General features: G+C 46.2%; 8 protein-coding genes across 8 annotated transcripts; 6 read left to right on the top strand and 2 right to left on the bottom strand.

Annotated features, from left to right (window-relative positions):
- Window positions 1-1,417: 1,417 nt before the first annotated feature.
- On the top strand, window positions 1,418-2,444 carry LAJ45_02505 (uncharacterized protein; the record flags this gene model as incomplete). The annotated part of the gene is made up of 4 exons (XM_046112096.1): window positions 1,418-1,485; window positions 1,554-1,635; window positions 1,697-1,752; window positions 1,826-2,444. 4 exons carry the CDS (start codon window positions 1,418-1,420, stop codon window positions 2,442-2,444), a joined length of 825 nt encoding a protein of 274 aa, XP_045974996.1.
- Window positions 2,445-3,294: 850 nt separating this feature from the next.
- LAJ45_02504 (uncharacterized protein) lies at window positions 3,295-4,517 on the bottom strand (the record flags this gene model as incomplete). Its single annotated transcript, XM_046112095.1, has 3 exons — window positions 3,295-3,933; window positions 4,022-4,339; window positions 4,413-4,517. 3 exons carry the CDS (start codon window positions 4,515-4,517, stop codon window positions 3,295-3,297), a joined length of 1,062 nt encoding a protein of 353 aa, XP_045974995.1.
- A 669-nt stretch (window positions 4,518-5,186) lies between these two features.
- Window positions 5,187-5,901, bottom strand: LAJ45_02503 (uncharacterized protein; the record flags this gene model as incomplete). The annotated part of the gene is made up of 3 exons (XM_046112094.1): window positions 5,187-5,247; window positions 5,320-5,529; window positions 5,591-5,901. 3 exons carry the CDS (start codon window positions 5,899-5,901, stop codon window positions 5,187-5,189), a joined length of 582 nt encoding a protein of 193 aa, XP_045974994.1.
- A 2,597-nt stretch (window positions 5,902-8,498) lies between these two features.
- On the top strand, window positions 8,499-8,792 carry LAJ45_02502 (uncharacterized protein; the record flags this gene model as incomplete). The annotated part of the gene is made up of 2 exons (XM_046112093.1): window positions 8,499-8,703; window positions 8,773-8,792. 2 exons carry the CDS (start codon window positions 8,499-8,501, stop codon window positions 8,790-8,792), a joined length of 225 nt encoding a protein of 74 aa, XP_045974993.1.
- Window positions 8,793-10,816: 2,024 nt separating this feature from the next.
- On the top strand, window positions 10,817-11,332 carry LAJ45_02501 (uncharacterized protein; the record flags this gene model as incomplete). Its single annotated transcript, XM_046112092.1, has 2 exons — window positions 10,817-11,127; window positions 11,185-11,332. 2 exons carry the CDS (start codon window positions 10,817-10,819, stop codon window positions 11,330-11,332), a joined length of 459 nt encoding a protein of 152 aa, XP_045974992.1.
- A 4,013-nt stretch (window positions 11,333-15,345) lies between these two features.
- On the top strand, window positions 15,346-17,641 carry LAJ45_02500 (uncharacterized protein; the record flags this gene model as incomplete). Its single annotated transcript, XM_046112091.1, has 5 exons — window positions 15,346-15,544; window positions 15,604-15,990; window positions 16,046-17,067; window positions 17,130-17,260; window positions 17,323-17,641. The coding sequence occupies 5 exons, from the start codon at window positions 15,346-15,348 to the stop codon at window positions 17,639-17,641; spliced, it is 2,058 nt and encodes a 685-aa protein (XP_045974991.1).
- A 989-nt stretch (window positions 17,642-18,630) lies between these two features.
- LAJ45_02499 (uncharacterized protein) lies at window positions 18,631-18,858 on the top strand (the record flags this gene model as incomplete). Its single annotated transcript, XM_046112090.1, has 1 exon — window positions 18,631-18,858. The coding sequence occupies one exon, from the start codon at window positions 18,631-18,633 to the stop codon at window positions 18,856-18,858; it is 228 nt and encodes a 75-aa protein (XP_045974990.1).
- A 1,685-nt stretch (window positions 18,859-20,543) lies between these two features.
- On the top strand, window positions 20,544-22,694 carry LAJ45_02498 (uncharacterized protein; the record flags this gene model as incomplete). Its single annotated transcript, XM_046112089.1, has 1 exon — window positions 20,544-22,694. The coding sequence occupies one exon, from the start codon at window positions 20,544-20,546 to the stop codon at window positions 22,692-22,694; it is 2,151 nt and encodes a 716-aa protein (XP_045974989.1).
- Between the last annotated feature and the right edge of the window lie 2,492 nt (window positions 22,695-25,186).

The following is a 25,186-nucleotide window of genomic DNA, read 5'->3' as shown; positions in this document are numbered from 1 at the left end:
GTCGACTCTTTATCTTTCGTATCGTTCGCTTCTTTAGAGAACTTTGCTGGACTCTGGGATTTCAATCCACACAGGTATACCAAATGGGACATCCAGGTTTGTATCCATTCAAAACCATTGCCGGAGGAAAACTGCAAATACTGAAAATAGCCCCAACCCCTGGGCTGGTGGAGAGAGAACCAAGACATTTATACGAGAAATCAATATCTCCCGGATCATACGATGTGACCATATAATATGTTATTCTTCACTAGAGGTCTAGGCGTGCATATGTGTAACCGGGAAAGCTTCACGAGATCCGGTTCGTATGTATGTATTTGCCTCAGACACAGCTATCCAAAAATACCGACTTATTCACTAACCCTAATTGACCAATAGGAAATTTCTACCCTCTGAGGATAAAAGATCTAAGTGCATGGGCCCGATTGAATAGTTCACGAGCTTCTCTATGCCAAAACTCAAGGACTACAGGTTACACATCGCGAGAAGTTTCGCCTAATAGGACCACATATGCAAACAAAATGTATCCTTTTGGCAAAGCGGAGTAACACAGAAATCGCTTCAGAACCAGTGGCAATCCATACTAATAATAACCGCTACTAAGGGCTCTTGGCCAGCACCCTCGCCCAATCGGAGAATTCCGAACAGAGAAAATCCCGTGAGATGTTACTATTCCTGGCAAAAAAAGCTTGAACCCGAAATCATGAAAGAAATACTTTTTAGCGAGTCTCAATTGGTGTGTTTGACACTGTTTGTGCACTTCGGCAGAAGAACAAGAACACATGACATCACATGGTAACACAAGCTTCTTTGATAAGGATAGGGCTATCACATGGCCTATCAACTCTAAATCATCTCTACAAACTTCAATATTCGTAGCTGATACAATTGCGGATGAATTTAGACCAGAGACAAAGAAACCATTCACTCTACAGAACTATATACAAAAGACAGTGTCTTTAAAAAAGAAAGGATTTTCATTAGCACTACGTATACATGATCATGAGTACATAGACAGTACATGCATGTACTCCACAGGTTTATTACTGGCCCTCGTGTTTGTGTACCTGGGTGTTAGTATTACTTTCTTTGATGCGGGGTTACAACCACTACAATACCTAGTAGACGTACACGGTGACATACATACGAAACTAATTATAGGAATATTCACGATCTGGATCGGATGCAAACCACAAACCTACCAATTGAAAAGTGATGGGAACACAAATGAAATCAGGTTCCAATTTATCACGTAATTGGAATGGCGAAATATCACGCTGCATGTCTCCGAACATGAGGGGGGAGGGCCGGGGGAGGGGGAAGGGGAGCTCTATAAAACCCTCAACCTATTCTCAGGAATTCATCAAGTCAATCACCAAACATTCACTCGTTTTTCAAACAGTCTATCGCTTTAAAAATGATCTCAACCCCTCTATTCCTAACGTTTTTAACGTTCCTCCTCAATTTTGTGAACGCAAGTCCTGAGTTCGTACTCACCTACCTCAACTGCATTATTGAAAAGGTAGTTTGCTGACTGTGAGGTACGTCTTTAGTAGGACAACAAGAACTAGGCCTACTCCTACTCCAACCAGATGTGTCCCTACTTCTACTGAAACAGCACCGGGAACTATATCAGTCAGTACCTTTGTTAAGTGATTTATAGTAGATTAAGATTGATACTAATAAGTCATGGTAGTACCCTCAATGGCCTAGCGCTGGTCCTGGAGAAGGAAACTCTCTCTCCTGGAGCGTGTATGCAACCCCACCCCAGTGTCTCAGTCTCATAGCATATACATGTACTCACTAACGCCTTTCGAATCCCTAGAAACTGGGTTTTCATTGCCTGCTCCGTCTACACCAGCAGCAGCTGCACCGGCGACACCACCGGCTGTGACCCCTCCTGCTGCAACAAAGGGAGCTGCGGTCTCTCCTCCACCACAAACCTCCTCCTCTCCCCGAGTCCCTCCTCACCCTACTACACCATCTCTGCGCTCGCTCCATCGACGTCCTTCACAATCTTTAATATCGTTTTCACTACCGGCTACTTCCTCCCTCAATATCCGTCCGTCACTATCGAGATCACTGGAACCCGCGCTGACGGGACTGTACTTGCCCCGCAGAGCTTCATCATCAATAAGCCATACGGTACTTTCTACACCGCCGTGGCCAAGAATCTGGTTCAGATGGGGCTCGGGAATGTGAAGGAGTTGAGGTTCCTGGCGTACTACACAGGTACTTGGGGCGCGGGTGGGCAAGGTCCGGATGGGAGGGTATTGGCCGAGTCGAAGTTGGACGGGGACGGAAGCGGTGGCCCGATTAGATACGAGGCTTATACGCCACGTTGCAGGAGGGGATACCGGAGGAGTGCAGGAATTGAGGAAAGAGACGGGGGCGAAAGTAATATCGTGATTGGAAGTAAGAATGGCGAGACTGACTGGCATTAGACACCATAGCCTCGATGCGTAGTTGAAGTTTACCGACGGCAGTTTTCTTTTGTAGTTTATTTATGATATTTATTAAATAGTACGAGTCTTATGGCTTGGATATGCTCTTATCAATTGAATCATTTACATACTCATGAATCACCTGAGTTGGAGTCATGAAATATAAACCGAGTGACAAATCGTGAAAGAAAACGATGCGCTCTTTTTCTTTTTTTGTTTAATTCATTAATTAAACGATGCGCTCTAATCAATCCAGAAATATAAATATATCAGCAATATACTAAATTAAAGCCTCTGTTCGCATCCTTAACACTTGTTTTCTGTCACTATTAAATAAAACTCTTTCCTAATACATGCTATCTATTTTTCTATTTGAAGGTGAACTTAAGAACTGCGAAGACACTTTTTATAATTCAAGAGTTCAAGACAGGTTAGAGCTGTTGCGCCATCATCATATAATTTAATTCTTAGTTAGGTTTCCTTGATTACCCCTTAATCCGTTTAGGCGACTCCCATCTAGTTAGTTAAGAATAGTAATCCATCTTAACACCAGTCCCTTATCGATACTAATCCACCTTCACAAACGTGTTCCCTATGCCCCACTACGACAGAAAATGCCTCTACCTTATTAAATGCCGACTATCGCGATACCTGCATTATCGCTCCCTCTAGTTCACGCTTCCCTTTTCTCGAATCCCGGTTATTAAACATGTATGATTTTCTCTCTCAGTGCCGTCAAAGTGTCTGAGTCTACCTAAATTCGGACTCATATCCGGATGGAACTCTAGAATTCTTCTCTACCAAGGAACGATATAAGCTTAGGCTTAAACCCAGTAGTAAGTTCCTGTCCCTAGCAATCCTTATTTCCGCCGCTGTCTGCCATGTAAAGATCGGATTCAGTGAATATGGATTCCATATTCTCGCCATATTTGAACTCGGTAGAACCACACCCCTCAGATATATATGATGCGACTGGAGGGGTCGCCAATATTGGCGGTTGGTCTCCAGTCTCCTTGCTGGTCTTCATAGCGGCAGGGAAGGGTCCAAAGTTCTGCACTAATCCCATCGTGCATCCCCGACTATGGTGTTTTGATCCTTCTATGGGTCTTGGCGACTTCAGTAGAGAAGACCGACCCTGCTTTTCAATATTCTCAAACGGACTCGGTACCTGCGGTATTACTGCCGGGATAGGCCTTTCCTCAAACTTTGGACTAAACGAGAATCCAAAAGATTGAGTATACATTGGCTTTGTTATGGGTGTTTTGAAAGATATGGTATCCAATTGGTCCCCGCAAGCGTTTTTTGTGGCACTACTAGCTTCTATGCTATCTTTACTGTGAATCAAGATCTCAGATTTGGTAAGACAACCTAATCTATCAGGAAAAGAGCTTTTAGAAGTCCCAAACAACCCATATTTGGGTTCGTCGTCAGAAATGGCCCTACAGTCGACTTTGAGCCTCTCGTCCGAAGCTAACTGGGCCCAGATGCTCTTAAGAATAGAAAAAATAATGAGCACATCACACATCATGAAGCAGACACGCAACGGTCAGGCAGGAATTGGTTGTCCCTTGACTTACCTCCTGCATGTGCCCAGTCGTAACCCGTCTCAGCCGATCCGGACGAAAAGCTCCGACCGCTGCCCCAGGCAGTTCAGGGCGTGCAGAGGAGGAGCAGGAAGACTTGCTCGCACCGATCCCGCCATCATCAATGCTCTTGCCAAGAGCATCCGTGCCAAGGCACGCACCCTGTCCGGAGCTCGGAGATTCGTTACCCTTGGTTTCAAGTGTCTGATCATTGCCACTTCCGCTTGACAGGTTTGTTGACAAACTGGAACGGGTAATATCGTCGAGAACCTTAGGACTCTGATCAGCAGAGACAGTCAGAGGTGACGGGTGCTTTGAACGGGGGGAGCAGTTAGTGTGAATTTTTTTTCTTTCTAACTGAAATGTGATGATGAGGCATTCTTACGCCCTGTCCCATTGGTTCTTGAGTTTCGTGTGCTCCCATAGTCCTCTGGGAATCTTTTGCAATTGACTTTATGTTTCTTCTCATCCGATCTCGCTCTGATGACATGATATAGCGTATGGAGTAGCCTAGAAAGGCAGTTCTTATTCTCGTCAATCAAATAAGCGGCAATGGATGTGCTGACAAGAGTGATCAAAGAGGGGGATGGAGAGAGGAGAAAACCGGTAGATTGATGGATCGATGGAAGCAAGGTGGTTGAAGCGGTTGGTCTCTGCGGATATAGAGTACAGCACAACATGTACTCTACTCTAGGTACTTACTCTACAGAGGAGGGGGTGGGCACGAGACCATGTACTCTACCTACAGATGCGGGTTAGCCATGCACGAAGGCGCCCTGCATGGGGAAGAAGGGGGTGGATGGTTCACAGACATGATGCCATTAATATTGCTCTGATAATATCCATATTGCTCACGATTTTTATATGGACACATTCGAGGACTGAATTGTAACACATATGGGTGACCTTGACGCGAGATGTATGTACAGTTATCGAGTGACACGGTATGAACAGGTGCATTTCGTGATTAATATAGCTATAGCTACATGTAGTTATCATAAACACAAGCAAAAAGTAGAAATAATCATTACATGAATAATATTGAAATCGTAGCCATTAAGTAGTCGTTACCGCCCCATGCAATATGCCCCATTAATCAATCTTCGCTCGACTCCCCTTCCCCCCTTATTCCATCATGCCATTAATCTAGATGTTGGGTCTACACAAAGTGCTCTGTCTCTATGTTAAATGGCAAACAATTGTCCGGGTTTTCTCCACCACTAAAGATATAGTATGTCAGTATAAATTTTCAGATGCTAATAAAAAGTTCCTCCAGGTATCCGTCTACTCACAAGTAAATAGTGTAGATTCCATTGTCATTGCATGCAAGCCATTTGTCCTTGTACTGATGTAGGTATCCGAAATACTCAATAGAGGCGTCACCAACAGTCTCGGTATCAATTGTGAAGTTGTTCTGTAGAGTCCACTCTGGTTTGGCTTCGAAATTGGGGTTTCCAATCTTCGCTTGGTAGGCCGGGTTTGTCCAAGTAGGATTTAGGTATCTGTTGCCATTGTCAGTGACCAAGCTTGATTGATCCCGCACACCTTTCTTTTCCAACTTACACTTGCATAGCTGTATTCCTAGCATAGAAGGCTATACCATCATCCGAGTTGTACTGGATGAAGACTTGAGCGTCTTTAGCAGTCGTGTTTCCCGGGAACCATCCCATCTTTCCGGAGGAATTCACTATGTCTTGGCCAACCATGCCGTCCCACTGGATTACCCCAAGACCCTGGAGTTCCACAGGAGCATCCGGTGCAGGCTTCAACAAGAACTTATCCGCCTTCTGCCGCTTCACCAATGTTGTTTTGGTTGGAAGTGCTGCCGCGACAGAGAGGACTGCAGTAAGGGTGGTGAAGAGTGAGGTCCTCATGATTAATTAGGTCGAGTATTCTAGTAGTAACGAGAGATGTAGAATGTGTATGATTGTGATTGTGGTTGTGTTAGGAGGATATCAATGGATAATGGTGGGATGTCTAAGGAGAAGGGACCAGTGCCTTTTATACAAAATACACTACCACCATCTCTGCTGAAGAGCACTACCTGCGCCGCGGCAGGGCTAGGATAAATCTCGCACATCCGCTACCGCATTCGATCTTCCTGCCATATGCGAGTGCCAGAAAAACCAAACAGCATCTCACAGAGTACCTTAGACATAGAAAGGGAAAGGTCACACACCCACACCCACCCACCTAGACATACACACCCCGCAAAAGCCACTGATGGTTGCTGGGTAATCACATCATGTCACTCCTATCACGATGCTTATTTTTGTGATATGTACCTACATACATGCCCGTTGCGTCATGCTCAGGCTGTGTGAGATTTCTTGTAATCTTAATTGATCCAACCAACAATCAACAGTGCTACTTTCCACACAAGTACCCCGAGGTACTCCATTGGTTTGGGGGGGAGGGGGAGGGGGAATTTTGTGGTGGCCAAAGCTAGCTGAACGGTTACTCTAGGAAGGAAGGAAGCTCGCAGTATGGTCGTATGGGGGGGGGCATAAGCATAGTGGAGAAGTTAAGTGTAGGTATTTACCAGCAGCACTGGCAGAGTACGACTGCGACTAGAGTACATAGAGTAGGACCCGCTTGTAGATCACCCCATCGAATCCGGAAGAGGTACCCCGCAGTTTCCCGATCCGCAATAGCCACTGTAATAATAACAGTAGTTCAGGGCCTCCGTGAGGTGGTTGGTGGTTGGTGGTCAAACCCCCCGTTGGATGGAACGGTGATATTTGGCTGGGGGCGACAGACATAGCGATAGCACTAGGACACAAGTAAACAAGCTCACCGCATGCATCGCCCGTTGCCATGCAGGGATTTGTAGGTACTCGAGAGTGAGGAGATGCAATTAACACCGCAACTCACACGCGCGCATCGCAAAACTGGCCGCGGGGGGCGCAAAAACCGCCATAACTTCCGCCGTTTCACTCTAGTCTGAGGTTGTGCGCGCATATATATACATATGGTTGGTGCGTGTCTACATGTAGTTATGTAGTTCTAGTAGCCAAATGTAGGTACTTTGACTGTAAAAGGTACTGTAATTTAGAAAAACTTGTGCGCCTGTGTACGTAGAATACTCGATCATACACAGCAAGAACTAGAACAAGAAGGGGAAGACACAAACAAATTGAGTCAAATGACATCTACTCATCATTGGGTCAGGAACAACCGTGAAGATTGCGTTTAGAATTGCCGCAAGGCCCCTTGACTCCAACAGAAACCGCAATCAAGCTAGCTAGGAATCTTGCGCGGGTGACGCTAAACACTCCATACCAGATCCAAAACTGTAGGGAAAGTAGGTACCTTAATTCTTTTATCTCGGTGGCGCGCCATTGCGCATGCTATTTTAGAAATTGATTATTCTGAGTTCCATATAGACTAGAACCCTATGAATACCATAGCAAAAGATAATCTTTGTCGTCTTGTTGTCGTCGTCGTCGACGTCGCTGTTGTCAATCGAACGTTCCACACTCATCCATCCCGTTCAGGATAATTACCTCAAACTCATGATCAATAGTACTGGCTAACCAAAAAGGCTTAACCCGATCATCAGTCGGGATAGCACAGCAGCTTATTCCTATTTTTAGAGCCGCATGTAACGGGTTCGTGTCTGTCAAGCGATATCGCTCGCAGCGGATCTCGGCCGCGTCTTATGTTAAAAGGGGTTTCTAATCACTGATGACACGAGAATCATCATGGAAGAATAACTACATAATATTTTATTACAGATTTTCCCTCAGTCCCGAATAAAGCCGTATGTAGATCTAAATACAGCCATAAACATCCGTACAAGCCAAAAACGAATGGGTGAAGGGTATACAGGTACTTGACATGGTATGTGAAGGGTCCACCTGTCCATGACAGTGCAGCACAAGTATACATGTATTGTTTACTCAAAATCCTCCGAGGCACTTTAAATTTCTAGCTTTTTTAGGGATAACTGCGATCTTCGTTAATGATGCTCTACTGTACTAACGTAAACCATGTACTACTCGAAGGACAAGGAGAGTGCATGGGATTAGGAGTACATGAGGGTACTTAGATCGCAGTTTCTTGATGTTGGAGGTCATTGCCAAGAAGTTAGAGTGCTATTCTGCAACTTCGGGAAGTGCCCTCACGGCTATGCACAAAGCAACCTTGAATTTGATATTGCACATCTGCTCTACTCTCCCTACATGCACTCATATTCCACAAATTATGACAGCACAATGAGCATGAGGGCGGCCCGGGTATGTAGTTAGCATCTTGGTGCCGTGTCCGTGGATATAGAGTAGCTTCACCGAATGGCTGATCCCAGGGTTGCTGCGACCCGTGACACAAAGTATGTATTGACCCGCGCTGGCTTGCTTGCAGGGTCCAGTACTCTACTTGCCTACATGTACCGTACCTATGGTGTACTAGTACTATGCTCTGCTTTACAACCTGAATGATTTGAATTCACTCAACGTCACCAAACACTGTCATGGATTATGGAATCTCAGCAGCAGCAAGGTTAATCGTTATACACACGAGTATAGCTTCCGATATCGCTCTTTTAGCTTCTATTATTGATTCTGTCGTCATATGGATCCTGGAATCTCAGCAGCGAGGTAAATCCCGTTATACGATTATCCTTTCCGATACCATCCGTTTAGCTTCTATTATTGTTTCCGTCGTCATATCTCCTGGTAAGTTTGCCACTGAAATATTTAGTGATCTGTGGAGGCCAGATGATCTGACTATGGGGTCCAATACAGAACGTGCGTCCCACACATAGCCTGTGGAACGGCATATCTACGCGACATACTTTGATACGAACATTCGTGGTATGGAGCGGAACGATTTTGACACTTGACAATCTGTCCTGAGAAAAACTGTATAATTAGATGCAGAGCTCGGTCAACTCATCACATCATGTCTCCTCTTTACAATCTGCCCGACTAATTAACCCCATTACATCCGCCAGAAAAAAACTACATTCTGAAGATACCTACCCTGCATCTTTCCAATTGCAAATAATTTACGCCCCCGGGAATTACGGGTAGAGCAGGTATCGACATCAAAATCCCCTCGGCCAAGAAAGCTCTCGCCACAAATAAGCAAAGCATAGTTATCCGTTGCGTGCCCAATGGAAAAGAAATTTGTCTGCAGGTGCGCGGCTATGAATAGTTAAGGGGATTAAGTCGACCCTGTTCACACCACACTCTAAACGAAATCTTTTCCGTGTGGGGTGCGGGACTGAGCCACACGCGACGATAGTGGCACTTGCGCGGGATCTATCGACGATCCAAAGTCAAAATATGCACCTCCAGCTCGGTCCCAGATTGATTGGACGAAATTATTGCTTTGCGGATTGAGCAGCAGGCCGGATTGTGCAGAACATCCACCCTTTCCCGGTCTTACACGATGTGCACAAATGGCCATATGAATTCTCGGGCGGGTTTTGATATGATATCTATTACATACCCCTCGTTACTATTCTAGATGACTAAAAGGATACCGTGGGGTGACTTATTTCATCGATCCGAACAAGTAGTCTACTCTACATGCTTAGGTAACTGTGGGATTTGTGTCGTTGTGATAGGTAGGTTTGTACTGCATCTGCCGAAAATTCTACGCACCGAGTGATGACTTATGAATTTGTGGTAAGACGTCATTTACATGAAGCATTCTAAGCCGACGTTCGTATACCGTAAAAGTTGGAGTGTTGCACCGGGTGTTAATAAGATCCTAGTAGTTTCTCTCACCAAAACTGAAGATTCGCCACAGTTCGAGCAATAATCGGTGCTTTTACATACCAGGATCTTCTCTAACGCCCGGGCATTACGCTCCAAATCTTGCGTAAATAACTGGGCATTAAGCAGTATTTGGTCCAATCCTGGTTCGTTACGTTTCGGACTGCCATGGGTGAAAAAAGCGAGGCTCTATGATGGTTGGATATAACCTACTTCCTAAGCTGGAAATCGGAGCAGTACTAGCCAACGGTACCACTCGGGTTATAAAGCGCACGCGGGGACAAACGTGTGTCGCAACTTGTGGATGTTCAATTGGCATCCAAACTACATTCCCGGGAATTGCATGTATATTCGACATCTGAGCGACACAAGAGAGAACACGAGTGAAGGAGTGGTTGGTTTGAGCAGTCAGGGACGTACGCCGTTCTTTTGCACCAGCATAATTCGGGAGTAGGGAAAGTGTATTATTCCTCATTGAGCTTTAAAACGCTGTGTATTTATGCTTACATGTTGAAGCCTCTAGGTAAATAACGAGACTACTTTCGAATCGCCCCCAATACTCTACATATCCTTCTCAGGCTATTATGGTTTCACCATTAAGATTCACACTGTGAGATATAGATATCGTTCATTTTCCTTGAAAAAAATTCAAGCCGGGTATCCCTGAATGTCCCTGCGGGCAAGATCGACAGTGGTTTTCCGTTGGTTCGCCCTACAATTTATTTTTCTGCCAACGAGACGATGCATGAATACTATATGTGCCGAATGCGGGACATGTTTTTTCTGGATTGGTGAGTTGGTGTAAATCAATTGCATCGCATGGTCAACTCTCCATGTGGTCGTTTGTTTTGCTCATGCTGGAGGGGCACTTCTATAAGAAGTAGGGACGGACCGCTATTAAGGGATCTTAGAGAGAGAAGAGCTTTCTTTTCCTCTTTACGCCTCTCAGATCGAGTCCCCAGTTTCAACCCTGTTACAGCCTGGCTATCCGTCACATATAAAAAAAACATCGCAATCATCACCACCACCGACCAGACTCTCTATAACACCATCTCTAGAAACAAACATGTACCACGTTCCCCGCGATGCCGGCTCACCTCAATACAGCTACAACAGCAGTTACCGGGAGAACAGAAGATCGACCCCCAGCTACGCACTGATACCGCACAATTCCAATCCCAATCGCCGCCCAGTCCAGTATGCCACTACCCGCTACCACAGCGAACCTGTCCGTTACCGCGCTGAGCCACGCTACATTCGCTACCATTCCGACCCACGTCTGTATGGTGATAGCCGCGACCATATTGAATACCAGGAGCAACGATATGTTGTCCCACACAGCAGCAGCAACACTAGGAGGGACACACACACGCAGTAGTGAGTATACCCGAGTACGCTGGAGTTAAACCAGGGCTTACCGTGGTACTATGGCAGCCGGACGTCGCATACCGGTCGGAGCAGAGAGACATATGCCCCCGCGAGGTATAGTCAGTACAACAACGGCCAGACACGAGCGTATAAGTACCGGTCGAGGGAGGTTGTAGACCGGCCGATTCCAGTCTGTGCGTGTGTTATCATGTAGTGGCCATGGTTTTTTCTACTTGGCCTTCTTCTGTTCGATTGTCACTCCTTTGCTTGCGGGCGAGTTTTTCCCTTTGTTCTTGATTGGCAGGGCTGTAAAAATGGTTGGATCCGGCGGCGTACTCTATGGGTGTGTGATGGTGTGGTTCTCTGGTTTTTATTTCGTTTTTTTCGTATTTGTGACGTTTTCTTGAGATGCAGTGGCGATGTGATGTGGTGGTGGTGGTGGTGGTGGACGTGGTTTTATGTGTGACAATCTGCTATCATCGTTGACAGAGAGATAAACCGACATGTCACAGACTGTAAGTTGGCTCTCGGCCTTGTATATATGTTTTTCCAGCTCGAGCGCTCAATTTACTTTTTATATGTATCGTTCATCCTGCTCGAGTATCGATAATAACAGCGCTGCCATTGACCCCTACAGCCCTCAACGTCCCTCAAGGCTTTAGTTCTTGAGCCAGCACCGTAAAGTCTGAACAGTGGGAGGGAGGGAGGGTGCGAATTCAACGTAACACGAACAATAACTACCGATGCAGCCTCAAAACCCTGAATATGATGTGCATGCCAAGCTAGGCGCACACAAACAAATTCTCAGTCGCTCTCGATGATCCGCGGTCGGGGGTGGGGGGGATTGTTTGCAGTTGCATCACCATCATCATCGGCAGGCTGCACTGCGAACTTTCTTAGAGATTTTGCGGGAATGAGATTGCGGGAAAAATATAAAAAAGATATGAAAGGATACTACTGTTCGTGTGTGCGCACATGCCCGCTGTGTTGTTCACGGTAGAATACATCATTCACTGCACGAAGCCTTTTCTTTCTTTCTCCTTGAGAGGCTGGGACGAGTGATAGTTCATGATTACGCGTGGTTTTGCTTGGCGGCGGGGTAGTAAGTAGGGAGTACTTGTATCCTTGAGAAGGGTTGGGGTGCCTTATATAGCATGTGAAAACAGAGGGCACTAGTAACCGCTTTATTAATATCACACGGTTCACACCCCCCCGTTTGCTGCTGCGGGAAAACCGGGTTTGCGGCTCCTCCAGTTGCGCAATATATTTACATGTGCCTTCATAGGCAAAATGTGTGTTCTACTTTATTTTGTACCGTACCGTACTTGAACACATGTACCAGAGGGAAATAGAGTATGTCATCTAGGGAGAGCAGGTATCTACATTGTAGGTACATACATATAGTGCTTCGTTGGGACTCGGAGAATTGCCAATTAATCGAGCGAGCACATACATAACGTAAATACAAGCAAACCCGGAATTTCACCTCACGTTACCAGGATACACATATATGTGATCATTGACCGTGGCCGGATATCTGTTATGAACCCTTTGACTTCTGTATGTACTGTACTTCGAGTACCTAATAGGGTAATGGGAGAGAAGATGTCTCCATCAAGACAGCGGAGCCTAGTTCTAGTGCTACCTCGGGGACTCTATATCCGGGATGCCTCAGGGTATTGAATCCAAATCTAGATCTCTGTAGATTCGGGCAGCAGTCCACGAAAGTCATCATGGCTATTTTTTTTTTTCCTGTCTCGGGAGTCAGAATACTACTAACTCTAGATCTTCCTCGGGCACGAAAGTACATAAATAGTCATAACAAGCCCCATCAGAATATATAGGTACACACCCTTAACCCCTTCAGATATTCCATGCCCACCTATCCATCCAGGTACCTACCTCGAAAAACTTATACCTTAATCAAAATCAAACTGTGAGGGGTAATTGTAGTTCTCTACATAGAGTAGGGTAGGTATCCTGGTGCCCAGCTCTTGAATATCCTCCTCAATTGCCTCGATGATCGAACAGCAGCACAAGGCGCACGCTGCGGTTAATGCAGCACTACGTCATGCGGCGCAGGACCCAATCAAAAGCTGTAAATACAGCGGAAAGCAGGGATCCCGGTCCGGGAATCAATTGGATCCTAGGCTGGCTTGGAGTTGAACTTGTGTTTCTACCGGGTCCATTGAAAGCGTAGTAGTCTAGAGTAGGTATTCTATGTACTTGGACGGAAAAGATCCTGTACTAGTATATGGAAATGTGTGATCCCTTGCCCTGGTGCACTTTAAAATGTTGGAGCAAGCTATGCATATGGTGTTAAAGTATAGTGTGTACTTAGAGTACTTGTAAACGATTGATTATTCTAGTGATTGCATCAGTCGCCTCAAGTGCATTATTTAGATGGCGAATCGCCAAGTAGACAGTAGGTATTTGCAAACGAGTATCATCGGAGTATGTATGTAGCTCGTAAAACACAGAAGTGGCTACGACGATCGATCATAGTTAGGCTAAACTTGACATTGCCGGCCCAATTCGACGTCAAGGCCATCGCCGGCAACGTATCATTCTTCTAGGCCAAAAGTTTGAGCTGATACCTTCAGATTATCATTCCAATGGTATTTGTTGAGGCTGGGGGGCGGGAACTAGTGGCGCCGAATCCTTGATTAATTATGGATCCTCTACCATGGTTCGGTGCCCTGCATGTTCCGCTTCCCTATCCTGCCAGGTAGGCATGGCATACTTTAAATAGAGTTCTCGACACCCTTATCGTTTGTATGCCCGGGCCTGGATAAAGGTTTGTACACGACTTCACAGGTTATCACCCGAGCGAATATCGAGCCTACACGCGCACTAGATTGCGAAAATGACGAGGCTGGTGGCAACACAAAGTGTCCTCGATCTCAGTGATTCGTATAACAGAATACCGAAAGTGAGTTTCAAACAGACTTGCTTTATAGACACCCAAAGAGATAGAAGACTTCCTTCTTGTGGAGGTCAATTGTTTCGATTCAGGGGCTTTTTAAGAGAGTTTGCAGCTAGCCTAGCGCATGTCGAGGCCAGTTTAGTATGTTGGTTGTTCACAAATCAGTGTAGTAAATGCGCAGCTATAGGGTGCGGATCCACACTTGGCTAGTGTGACAGCAAACCAAAGCTGCATGCAACAGTTTAAGGCTTCCTGACATTTTGCGGGGGGGCGGTGCTCGGGAGAAGGTCCTAAAGTGAACTTGAAAGACATCTGGGCGTGTAAATTAGTAGATACATGTGGTTTGCACCAGTACATAAGTGCAATATATATGTGTGGAAACTCTTACTATGCCAAATCTGTGGAACACAAAACAGTAGAGCAAGTCATATATCGTGGGTCAATTGACGCCAGGTAAACTTGCCTTGTTGGCAGGTCGTGGATATCCTCAATGTTGTATCAGAATGTCTAAGAAGAATTTTTCATTAGTTATATGAAGCAAGATCTGTATTTTCAATGCCCATGGGGATATGGTAGTGCTGACGGAGGTGTTATTGGATCTGTGATTTTCAAGTGTACTTTGGATTGATTATAACCTACATCAACACCAGGAGTGGGCCATCAGCCGTTATTTGCAATGCTGTATGGCCCACTTCCATTAGCGAGCGTGACGTTTACCATCTAGGTGGGTTGAGGTAGATCAGGCTGCCAGTAATTTTTGCCCACGCATTGCACCCAAGGACCGCGAAAATATTTTCGACGCATGTGTTGATTAGTAGATAACATAAACCCAAATGCTCTGGCCAGTTGAAGGCCTTCTCATATTCGGGCTCGTGTCTGCCGTGTGAATAGGTTCATTCGGGCTAGCGATGAAAAGGTACCTGGCATCCGCCGTTGCTTCTGTGGGGAATGAGACAGGCGAATGTCTGCGCAGATGGGCGTCTCGCTCTCCTAAGTGATTAGGAATTCCAGGGGTTCAACGACAATTATAAATCGCTTTTTACGTTTCTAGCCCTCAGCCCCATGCTCATGCAGAAGGTTGTGCTCGTAGATCTCAATGGCAGGCGGGTGGGCGGCTTAGAAGCTGACCGGAGCGAATCGCAGCAGAGTATCTTGGCTGGGATTCGATTATGAGGTAAAGCTTTTTGAGGAATGTCTTTCCATAGTACGTGCGGCCTCTTGCACAATATTATTTAACCGCACTGTTTTCCTCGAGAGCCCGAATAATCTTCATCCACTGTGAGGAAAATCAAGCCAGCAATATGCGTTTCACTCCTTTTACCCTCTTTTTGGCCCTTGTGCCATTATCATCCCAGTCTTTCCCTGGTTTGCCAAACGAGCACCTCCACAGACATGTTCGACGACAGGAGTCCGTACCAATATCGATAGCCCCAAACTCTACAGCAGGGCAAATATCTTCATCTCCTTGCCAGGAGGTTGCAAATTTGTCTGCAAGCTCATGTATGTTCCAGCATAGCTTATCAGGCTAATCCCACATTTGTGTTAACATGGGCTATTAGATTTTGTCCCGGCAAGCATTGCCTACAATTGTCTGATCTCGATGCCTTTTAACGCCACAATTGGCGTGTCTTTCATTGAACAATTCAAAAACTATCTTCAGTTCCAGTCAACACTAGCATTTCTTGCAAACCCTCCTAAAACATCTTACGGGATTGAGCCTGTTGATCTTATGAAAGGGCTCGATGAGATCTCCGAGACCGCTGAAACCGGTGGATACGAAAATCACTATGAGTTTGAGGCTGCCATCAGGGTATTGATGCGCAGGGCGCATGACGGTCACTTACTCTGGCAAAGCCAATGCCTGGAGGGTATATTCTTTTTCGTGCGCGACTTCCCTATAGTCGCATTGACCGACTCGCCGGAAGATGTTGTCCCTAAAGTTTATGGTATGCTTGGACTAATATTACCCGCCTATGCATGATTGACTAAATAATATGGTAGGATATAATGAAATTTATGAGAAACTCAATAGCAATATCAGCCATACGTACAACATCTCGGCAATTTCTCAGATTGATGGCGTACCCGTTCTTCAGTATCTGTCTGATTGGATCGAAACGAACGACCGGCTCTTTTCTGATCCTGATACAAGATGGAACTCGCTCTTCGCACGCTCTAACGACCCTGGAGCGTTTTATGGGAGCCCACTGTACCTAGGAGACAGCACCAAACTTACTTTCGAAAATAGCACCGAAAAGACCGTCCAATGGCAAGCTTATGTCTTCGGCAACTTCACTGGGGTTACTAATGGGGAAGATTTGTATAAAAACTGTCTAAAGCCAACAGCGACATCCACACCAGATTCGGTATCAACCCCAACAACGTCTCCGACTTCAAGTCCGACTCCAGCTCCTCAATCTATCCAAGGCTATCCCAAGAACCCTCTATATGTCGCGCAAGATGGTAGCATTAGCGCTTATAACGTTGATAAAACCGGTATCATAGCAATTCATACGTTCTCGAGCTTTGCCTCTCAAGGTCGTGTATTCCAGAATTCAGCAAGAACAATAATTAGTATATTCCAGGAAATGGGAATTGCTCATATCATTTTTGATGTTAGTGGAAATGGGGGTGGCAGTATCGTCCTGGCATATGATATGTTCAAGCAGTTTTTCCCCACCGTGGATCCCTTCATCGCATTAAACATGCGTGTGAATCCTGCCTCAAAAGTCTTCTTTGAGGTTTTTTCCGATCAGATCAACAATTCTTCATTGACCGAAGAAGAGAGGCGGGATTATTGGACGGGCCCTTTCGCATACTACTACATGAATGATATTAATGGCACGCGCTATCGGAACTGGGAGGAGTTTTATGGACCTATCGAAAGCTATGGAGATACTTTTACGAATTATTCAAGGTGGAACATAAGGGATAAGGAAGCCTTTCCGATGAACTTTACGGTGACTAATGGAGATATGATGAGCAACTCTACATCTCCCTGGGCTGCTGAAGATATAATTATTGTAAAGACTCTGTCCATTTTCTGATTATCATCATGAAGACTAATAACCTACTACTAATCAAGGTTGGCGATGGGGCTTGCGCGTCTATGTGCGCTATCTTTGTGGAATTAATGACACGAGTTGGAGTTCGCACCTTTGCTTATGGCGGCCGGCCCCAGTCAGGCCCAATGCAAATGCTTGGTGGAACCGAAGGGTAAGCATGTATCCTATTCCTATTAATAAAGGTACAAATTAATAATGAAAATCCACATACAGGAGTTTTTCCGTTGCGTTTTCAACACTCAAGACAACCGCTCAAGATCTCGCGCTCCCAAACAACCCTGAAAAAGCTGCTGAGTGGAACGAATTCCTTCCAGGGCAATTAGATATCCCACCATTTATGACTGGGGGAAATGTTAATCTTATGAATTCGTTCGGTAAGGACGATTTAGATACTCCGCTAGACTTTATCTACACTCCCGCGGACTTTAGGGTTCAAATGAGTAAAGATTATTTTAGGGATATTAGTAACCTCTGGAAGGATGTTATAACCAAAGTTTGGTCCAATGGGACTGTTAACAAAGGGCACTACTAGTTCATTTAGTTTTCTTTTATGTTAATCTTCTAATATACCCTCACGAATTTTCTGACTCTATTTTGGCTTGTTGCGCGCGTAGCGATTAGTTGCGAATTATTTTGTAATGTTAATAGTTATAGATACTTCATACATATATGTCCGTATACTCGGTCTGGAAACTCATACATTCTACCAACACTCTTAACTTCAAAAACTAGGATACGCATCCATCCACGCTTCTTTAACGAATCATAGGTGCCTCATGTACCAAGTATCTACATATCTATTTTGCTTAAAAAAAGGGCAAAAGATAAGTCGACTTATTATGGCTATAAGTGTTCGAAACTATCCCCACCCCTGGTTTAGGCTTTGGACCTCGCTCAAACTCATGTGTCGTACCCGACGAGCAATCTAGCCACTACCGACTAGACCACTCGCCCATGTGGACGCTGCGCTGGGGGTGATGCTTGGGCTAGCTTGGCGGTGCGCCAAGACGAAGCCGAACCAGCCCCTAAAAATCAGAATAGCTTCCTAGTAATAAGCTACATCCATATATGTACGAGTGACTTCGCATGATTCAACCCCTAACCCTGATAATAGTACTCATGACATTTCCCCATTATCAATCAATACACGCGCCGTGCTTTATCCTAGACGATAAATGTCGACTTATGATACCGCAGAATCTCAGGAATAACGAATCGAACTGGGCTGGAATACCACCTACCCATTGGTCAAGACGACCAAAAGTTACGCTTTGGGTCTGTCGGATTGAGGCTCAGCAAGCATTTGACCAATCCGAAGCACAATATTCCAGTCCAGTTCGATTCGTTATTCCTGAGATTTTGCGGTAACTTGAAGGCTATCGTATAAATTGCCCCACATCCCCCCAAAATCAGTGGGTATCTTGTGCCCGCACTGTACCTACACTATACATATCTATATATAATAGGCAGGCCCGTAGAGTATATATACTCTATATAAACCACACACATACGTCCTATATCATGACGCTGCTACTAGACCTACCCAACGAGGTCATACTTCTCATCGCCTCCCACCTCTGCGAGTCGCTAGGCGACCTCAATTCGCTCCTGAGGGGCAACCGCCGACTCGCGGCGCTCTTGGCACCGGTGCTGAACAGGGAGCTTGATAGGTACTTTGCGGCGTCGTGTGATTTTGCGCTGGGAGAGGCGGGGGGCATGGGTATGAGCTTGGGCGGGTTTGGGTTTTAGAATGTGTGAAGAGTTAGTGTTAGAGTACATTGTATCCTGGGAAAAATTTGATTGGACACGGGGCAGGTGCATGTGGATGGAGTGTTGTGTGGACATATGCGGGTCGATGGAGATGTGTACTCAAACATGACATCTCAAGGATATCCTACCTACACTTGTTCCCGTACTCCCAGTCTTCTTCTTCTTCTTGACACACACAGCTTCATCTATCTACTCTATCTATCCCATTTGTTGTTGTCTCTCTTTCGTACATACATTATAGGGATGTCGTTGATGCTGATAAGAGTTGGAAACCGATGACATCAACGGAACAATTGCAACCTCAGCCGCTCGTCAGAACTTAGAGTCATGGGACATAATCTCACCCAACACCTATGAACGTACATTACAAGTGCGAAATAGTCTTGCTCACGTCAAAAAGAAAGGAAATTTACCTCCACGAATTGAGATCAAGCTGGGACACTCCCGTGGGAGATTCCGGCGGAAAGAAGAAAGTCCGTTAGCTTCACAGAAGTGAGTGAGTAACCGCAGGATCCGAAACATAGCAAAAAGAAGCCTTTTGTATGTCTCAAAACCAATATATTGAGGCTTCAGCGTTTTTTCTTATGACGATCTTGTCTGCTTAATCTTGATTCTTGACTTTACGGACCCAGGTTAATGATGCCGCACAAAAAGAACAGTCAATTGCAGTCAAGTGATCTAGGACTCTCGTCCCCGAGCCCGTATATACGTAGTGATCTAGCACTCTCACTTCGCACATATATGCTCACCTCCTGTATTACTCTATCTAAGGGTAGTGCCTTTATGTACTACATACATAGCCGCGGAACTGGCTCTCTAGAGTACATACAGTACCAATGCAATTAATGAATTAAACAAAAACAAAAAAAATACATACAGTACCATATCTCCAAGAGTAGCAGAGTAGCACGGCATAAGCTCCCTTAATCGCTCGCAAGCGAAGCGAAGTAAGGCAATATGCAGGGGCCACCCACCCACTCGTCCAGATGTCTTGGCCTTATATACATGTATGCAGGTAAGTTCTCAACGGTAAAGTACCTAAGCGGATATATGCCTGTCTAAATAACTAATTAATTATGCGCCCTTCACACCATATTTAACGCCTCAATTAAGGTCGAGCCAATAGTTAGGAACGCAGCGCTAGATTTCTTGCTTTCTGCGCAAACTGTTTCGAAAAACCGCCGTTTGAAAAGCTACGATGGGACAAAGATGCCTTGCTTATCCGTGAATGGAGCGGATGGCGCAGATCCCGGCTTTGAAGAATAAGCGCCAGCATTCCTATCATTACATTGCATTGGTAGGTTTTCAGCTATGGCTGTGCAGGGAATATGAATTTCCAATTAGGGTGCTGATGGGCATTGAACTAGGTTCGCGATATTTCTGAGTAGGCTGTATAGTAAGTAAGCAGCATCATCTCACGTACTGCACTCATTGCCGTCGACCGGTAGTTATTGATCAGGGTCTTCTTCGTCTAACTTCTTACATATATAAATTCTCTTCTCTTTATCTTTATTCTGTTCCCTTACTTCTATAGCTATATAACCACTGTCAGATTCGGCTTTCTGAAGAGAAAAAAAAAACGTCTATAACAACTTATATATATATAATTATCTTTATATTTCATTTACACTACTACTAGATTTCCTTTCGGCAATTGCAATATAATGTCTAGCTCCCATCTGCCCCCACTCCGTCTCCTCTCTCTTGATGGTGGCGGGGTCCGCGGCCTCAGCTCCCTCCTCATTCTTCAAGATATAATGACCGAGGTCTCCAACAGCGAGAAGAAACTCAATCTCCGCTCCCCCAAAGACAACACGCCACTCAAGCCCTGCGACTATTTCGACCTCATTGGAGGCACCTCGACCGGAGGTATAATTGCAATTCTCCTCTCCCGGCTCCGCCTCGATGCGCCAACATGCATCAAGATCTACACCTCGCTGGCCGAGAGGGTCTTCAAGAACGACAGATGCGTGAACGTTCTGGGCATGAAATTGAGACTGTTTGCACCCACAAGATTCTCCGGGGACGTGCTGGAGAAGGCCATCAAGGATGTTCTGAAAGAATATGGCTTTGATCCTGAGGAGAGGATGTGGGATGAGACACTATCGCTCAGGGAGGAGGAGCAGGAACGAATGATTGGTTATGGCGGCAAGGGTTCTGGTCGAATTTCGACTGGAAATATGCCCAAAATGGAGGTTGCGGAAGGCGGTAAAGTTCAAGAGATCATGGACAATAAGAAGAACCGTTTCAGTCTAAACAGAATGTCGATCTCTTCCACTGCGGGAGGAGCGAGACAATCTCTGTCACTGCTAAAAGGCCGTAAGAGTACTGGCCTCGCAATTCCTCAACAGCCCGAACCAACCGTCTCCAAGATAGCCGCTCCTGCTACTTCTATCAAAGAGCCCACAGGGGCTGGGTGCCATGGATTGGTAGTCGCGGTGTATAAGCATGCTGTTGGAGTCCCCAGGCTCTTCCTTACCAGCGATCCCAATGATCCAACAAAGGTCTGGCAGGCGCTTCGCGCTACCTCAGCAGCGCCTACTTTCTTTGAGGAGATCTCATTTGGCTGCCCCAAGATCACATATATGGATGGTGGCCTTGGATATAACTCTCCTTGTGTTGAGATTGATAACCAGGCCAAGTCCACCTGGGAAGGAAGATCAGTTGGCTGTGTTGTCAGCATTGGAACGGGACTGCAGACAATTCCGAGTGTGCAAAGCAACAATGGCTGGCTCCCGTTCGGGCTTGACGATGATCTTTCAGTCGCCGGCGCAATCCTACAGATGGCCACCAGCACCACCCGAGTTGATAACGAAGTGCAGAGAATGTACAGAGGCACCGAAACCGAGTACTACCGCTGGGACGTCGACACCGGCATGGGCGACATCTCGCTCGAGCAATGGATGCGCGAAGACGAGATGGCCAGCGCATCCCGCCGCTACATGGAAGACCCCGACCAAAAGATCCGTTGCCGAAAGCTCTCAGACACGCTCGCCCGCCTCTCCGCCGGGCCCAAAGTGATTGAATGCTCCGCCGGGCGCTTCACCGTCGGCCTCAAGGGCGACGGATTCCACACGCGGGACTCCGCAAACCCGGGTGTCCCATGCTGGCTCATGGAGAACCTCGACCTGAAGACGGGCTACCCGCTCGGAATGAACCCCAACCAGGACAGCGAGCAGGGGAGGGAGCTGCGGCGCCTGTCTCTCGAGGGCCCCACCATCCCCGTCGAGATCGACCTCGACGGTGATGGCAACAGGAGCGAGGCCCAGGTCATCACCTGCGTCCGCGCCGAAAACATTTGCCTCCGCACGCTCATTAGGAACGTCCCGCAGGGGCGCTACAGCGTCCGCTTCGTCATCTGCCTGTACACGCAGGACCCAAAGAGCCCCGTCGACTCCCCGCAGGTGCGCAACTTCCACCACGCATGGCCCGAGGCCGGCAAAGGCATCTCCACCAGCGCTGCCGCCGGCCGCGACGCCGAGCCGCCCGTAAACCTCATCTTCTCGGCAGGCAAGCCGTACGATACAAGGACGTTTGTGCACCGCTATGTGGACCCCGTTATCTCGGCCGACATCGGGTCCGTGATTCTGCACCCGGATGCGGTTCGAGTGAGAATTGATGAGGATATGTGGAGCTCGCGCGAGGGTAAGGGATGGTTCGAGATAAGGAGCGATGTGGAGATTAGTGTGGGTCTGGAGGGCGAGGTGGGGATCATCATTAACAAGGTGTTTGAGAAGGAGAGGCAGTGGATTGGTGGGTGGAGCTTTGGTGGGGTGAAGTTGGTGCCGGTGTGTGGTGAGAGAGGCCGGGAGTGAGGAGGTTGTGCTTTGGAGTGTGTATTTGTAGTGTTTTTGGTTTTCGGTTTGTTTTTCTATGAAGCGGGGGTGGGGTATGGGTAGTAATGGGGGAAAGGACTGTCGGGTTTGTGGGAGCATTGATCTTTTTTGGATTTAGGGTTTATATTGCTATAATTGGAGTTTTTTTTTTTATTTTTTAAATGGGTTTTCTTTCTTTGCGAATGCACGTTATTTTCAAGCCAATAGATACAAGTACAATGGTGTTAGTTGACTTGTAACTTACCCCACAGACTGTGAATATAGACCGAGTGATAATGTGTGATGAATAACCAGTGACCACATGCACTTATACGCTTGCGCCCTATACGCAGCAAACCGGAGTAGCTTCACAGGACGAAGAGCGATACAAGCGCTAGTGCCTGTTAATGGGGGTATATTTAGGTATCTGGTATTGGTCCCATAGTCCCTTCTTTTTCTTTTTCGTCATGGAGGTACCAGTCCAGCACCTGAAGTCAACCGAGACAAAACCGAGATACAGGATAACTTAAGTATCCAAACGTGCTACGAGGGGGGGGGGGGGGGGGTGGAGACTGCAAAATTTGAGTTTTTTAGTGATTTTCCTTTTCTTGAGATCAACAGAGCCTTTACGCTGAGGGATCTGGGATCCGGCTCTCCTAGAGAGAGGGCTAATCTGAAATTAGATCTCCACTGCGTCTAACGTTTGTAGAATCACAAAACCTTTTTATGATAAAATTCAGATGCAAGTAGATACATCTTGTCTCAAATCCATAAGAATTTAGCAGCAGTGTTGGTGGTGAAAATAATCCATTTGCTTTGGGTTACCAAAACTGGGTAATGCCGATCAGTGGCAAGCTACAAGGAAGGGTCTAATCAATCGGCCACCTGAAGTCCGAAATGTAAAGGTCAACCGGAGATAACATCTCAAGACTAGCAGGATCGGCCCGCCCCAAGCACATGAAGATAGACCCTTATTCCTGGTGAATCATACACATCTTGGGTGTATCGACGATCACGGGGGTGACGGGATCCTGATGTTGTCATGTTGCGACGGAACAACGCATCACGGGCTATCACTCGATGAAATTATACGTTTATGATTGGAGGCGCCAAGGCCCCACCCATCCATACATAGCACAAGAAAGCAACCTCAGCTTCATTTGACGTGATCACCTCTTAAGGATCCGAGGGCAACCTCACTCTCACTGGCCCCCGCAACCACACAATCTCCGACCCTCCTTCCGCGATCCGATTTTCAACAGGTCCACCACCGACCGGCGATAGCCAGTATTAGATGGTTCTCTCTGCCTCCCGCTGCCCTGGGTCTGGCCTTAGTTATGGTGCGAGCTCCTATGCCTAGCTTGTGGTCTCTTTCGGGAGCCATGGTGATCGCGGAGCTGAAAAGGATGAGATTGGTGTTTTTGAGCCTTTTGTATGACGGAAGGCGTGGAGTCTAATTCTATTGGTTGAGTCCCCCGGCCTTTACTAAAAAAAAACACCAGCCCTCCGTAAAAAGACAACGAAAAAAAGAGCGATTGAACGACTGTCCTCACTGAGTAATGTGGTATGATGGTCGTAGCGTACTCAAGGCAGGCCTGAAGCCCGGCCGGGGAAATACCTGGAGTAGCCTCCTCTCCACTTAAAAGCTTTGGGTCTCTGGGGGCTGCCACTGGTGTCTTGAACCAAACATATATGCTAATAGCTCACTTATGTCTTAAGTTCCTAGCAAGCCTCTCAGTCCATGGAAGCAAGCTATCGACGTCGTTTTCCATCCTCACCAAACATGGCGCAGGCCGAAATATATATACGTGAATTTGCATCTACGAAAAATACATACACCCCACCCGGCGGGTCAGAATCTATAATGCAGGGAGAGAAAAAAAAAAACCAGATTGCTCGATCGATGCTCTCCAAAGCTGGCTGGGGTTGGTTACTGGGTTACGATACTAAGAATAAAAATTACAACAAAGAATTTATACCCCCAGCCCCCCAGCAGAGCGCACGCCGTCAAGAAAAAAAAGGGCTCATGATGATACAAGAACGGAGAAGAATTGAAAGAAATGGAAAAAAGGATGACTAAATGTAAACTACATACCCTCCCCAAAACCCTACCATCCTTCCCTTCCCTAGCCTGCCTAACTGTATGAATATGATCGCCATTAATATCATGATAAAAAGCAAACAAATAGATATGAAAGAAAAAAGGAAAGATGAGATGCGAGAAAAAGAACTCCTGTCTTTTTTTGAAATACCATAGAGAAAAGGAAAAACGCAACGCAAAACCCCGTCATGAGAAACGCAAGAGACAACTACAAACAAAAAACTGCCAGCTCGTTGAGAGCACTAACCAATCTCCCATGTCGCGCCCAAAAAAGAAGCCCCAGTTTACAAAAGAAAGAAAAGAGATCATTTATAAAGAAATAGAGAGAAAAAGGAAGAGATGAAGAAGAGATAAAGAACCTCAAGTACCGGAAAATATAAGCATTATTATC

The sequence above is a fragment of the Morchella importuna genome (assembly GCF_003444635.1).
Source record: "Morchella importuna strain M04M26 chromosome Unknown Morimp01GS004, whole genome shotgun sequence".
NCBI lineage: Eukaryota > Fungi > Ascomycota > Pezizomycetes > Pezizales > Morchellaceae > Morchella > Morchella importuna.
Note: the sequence above shows the minus strand (reverse complement) of the source record. Positions and strands in the feature narration are given on the sequence as shown.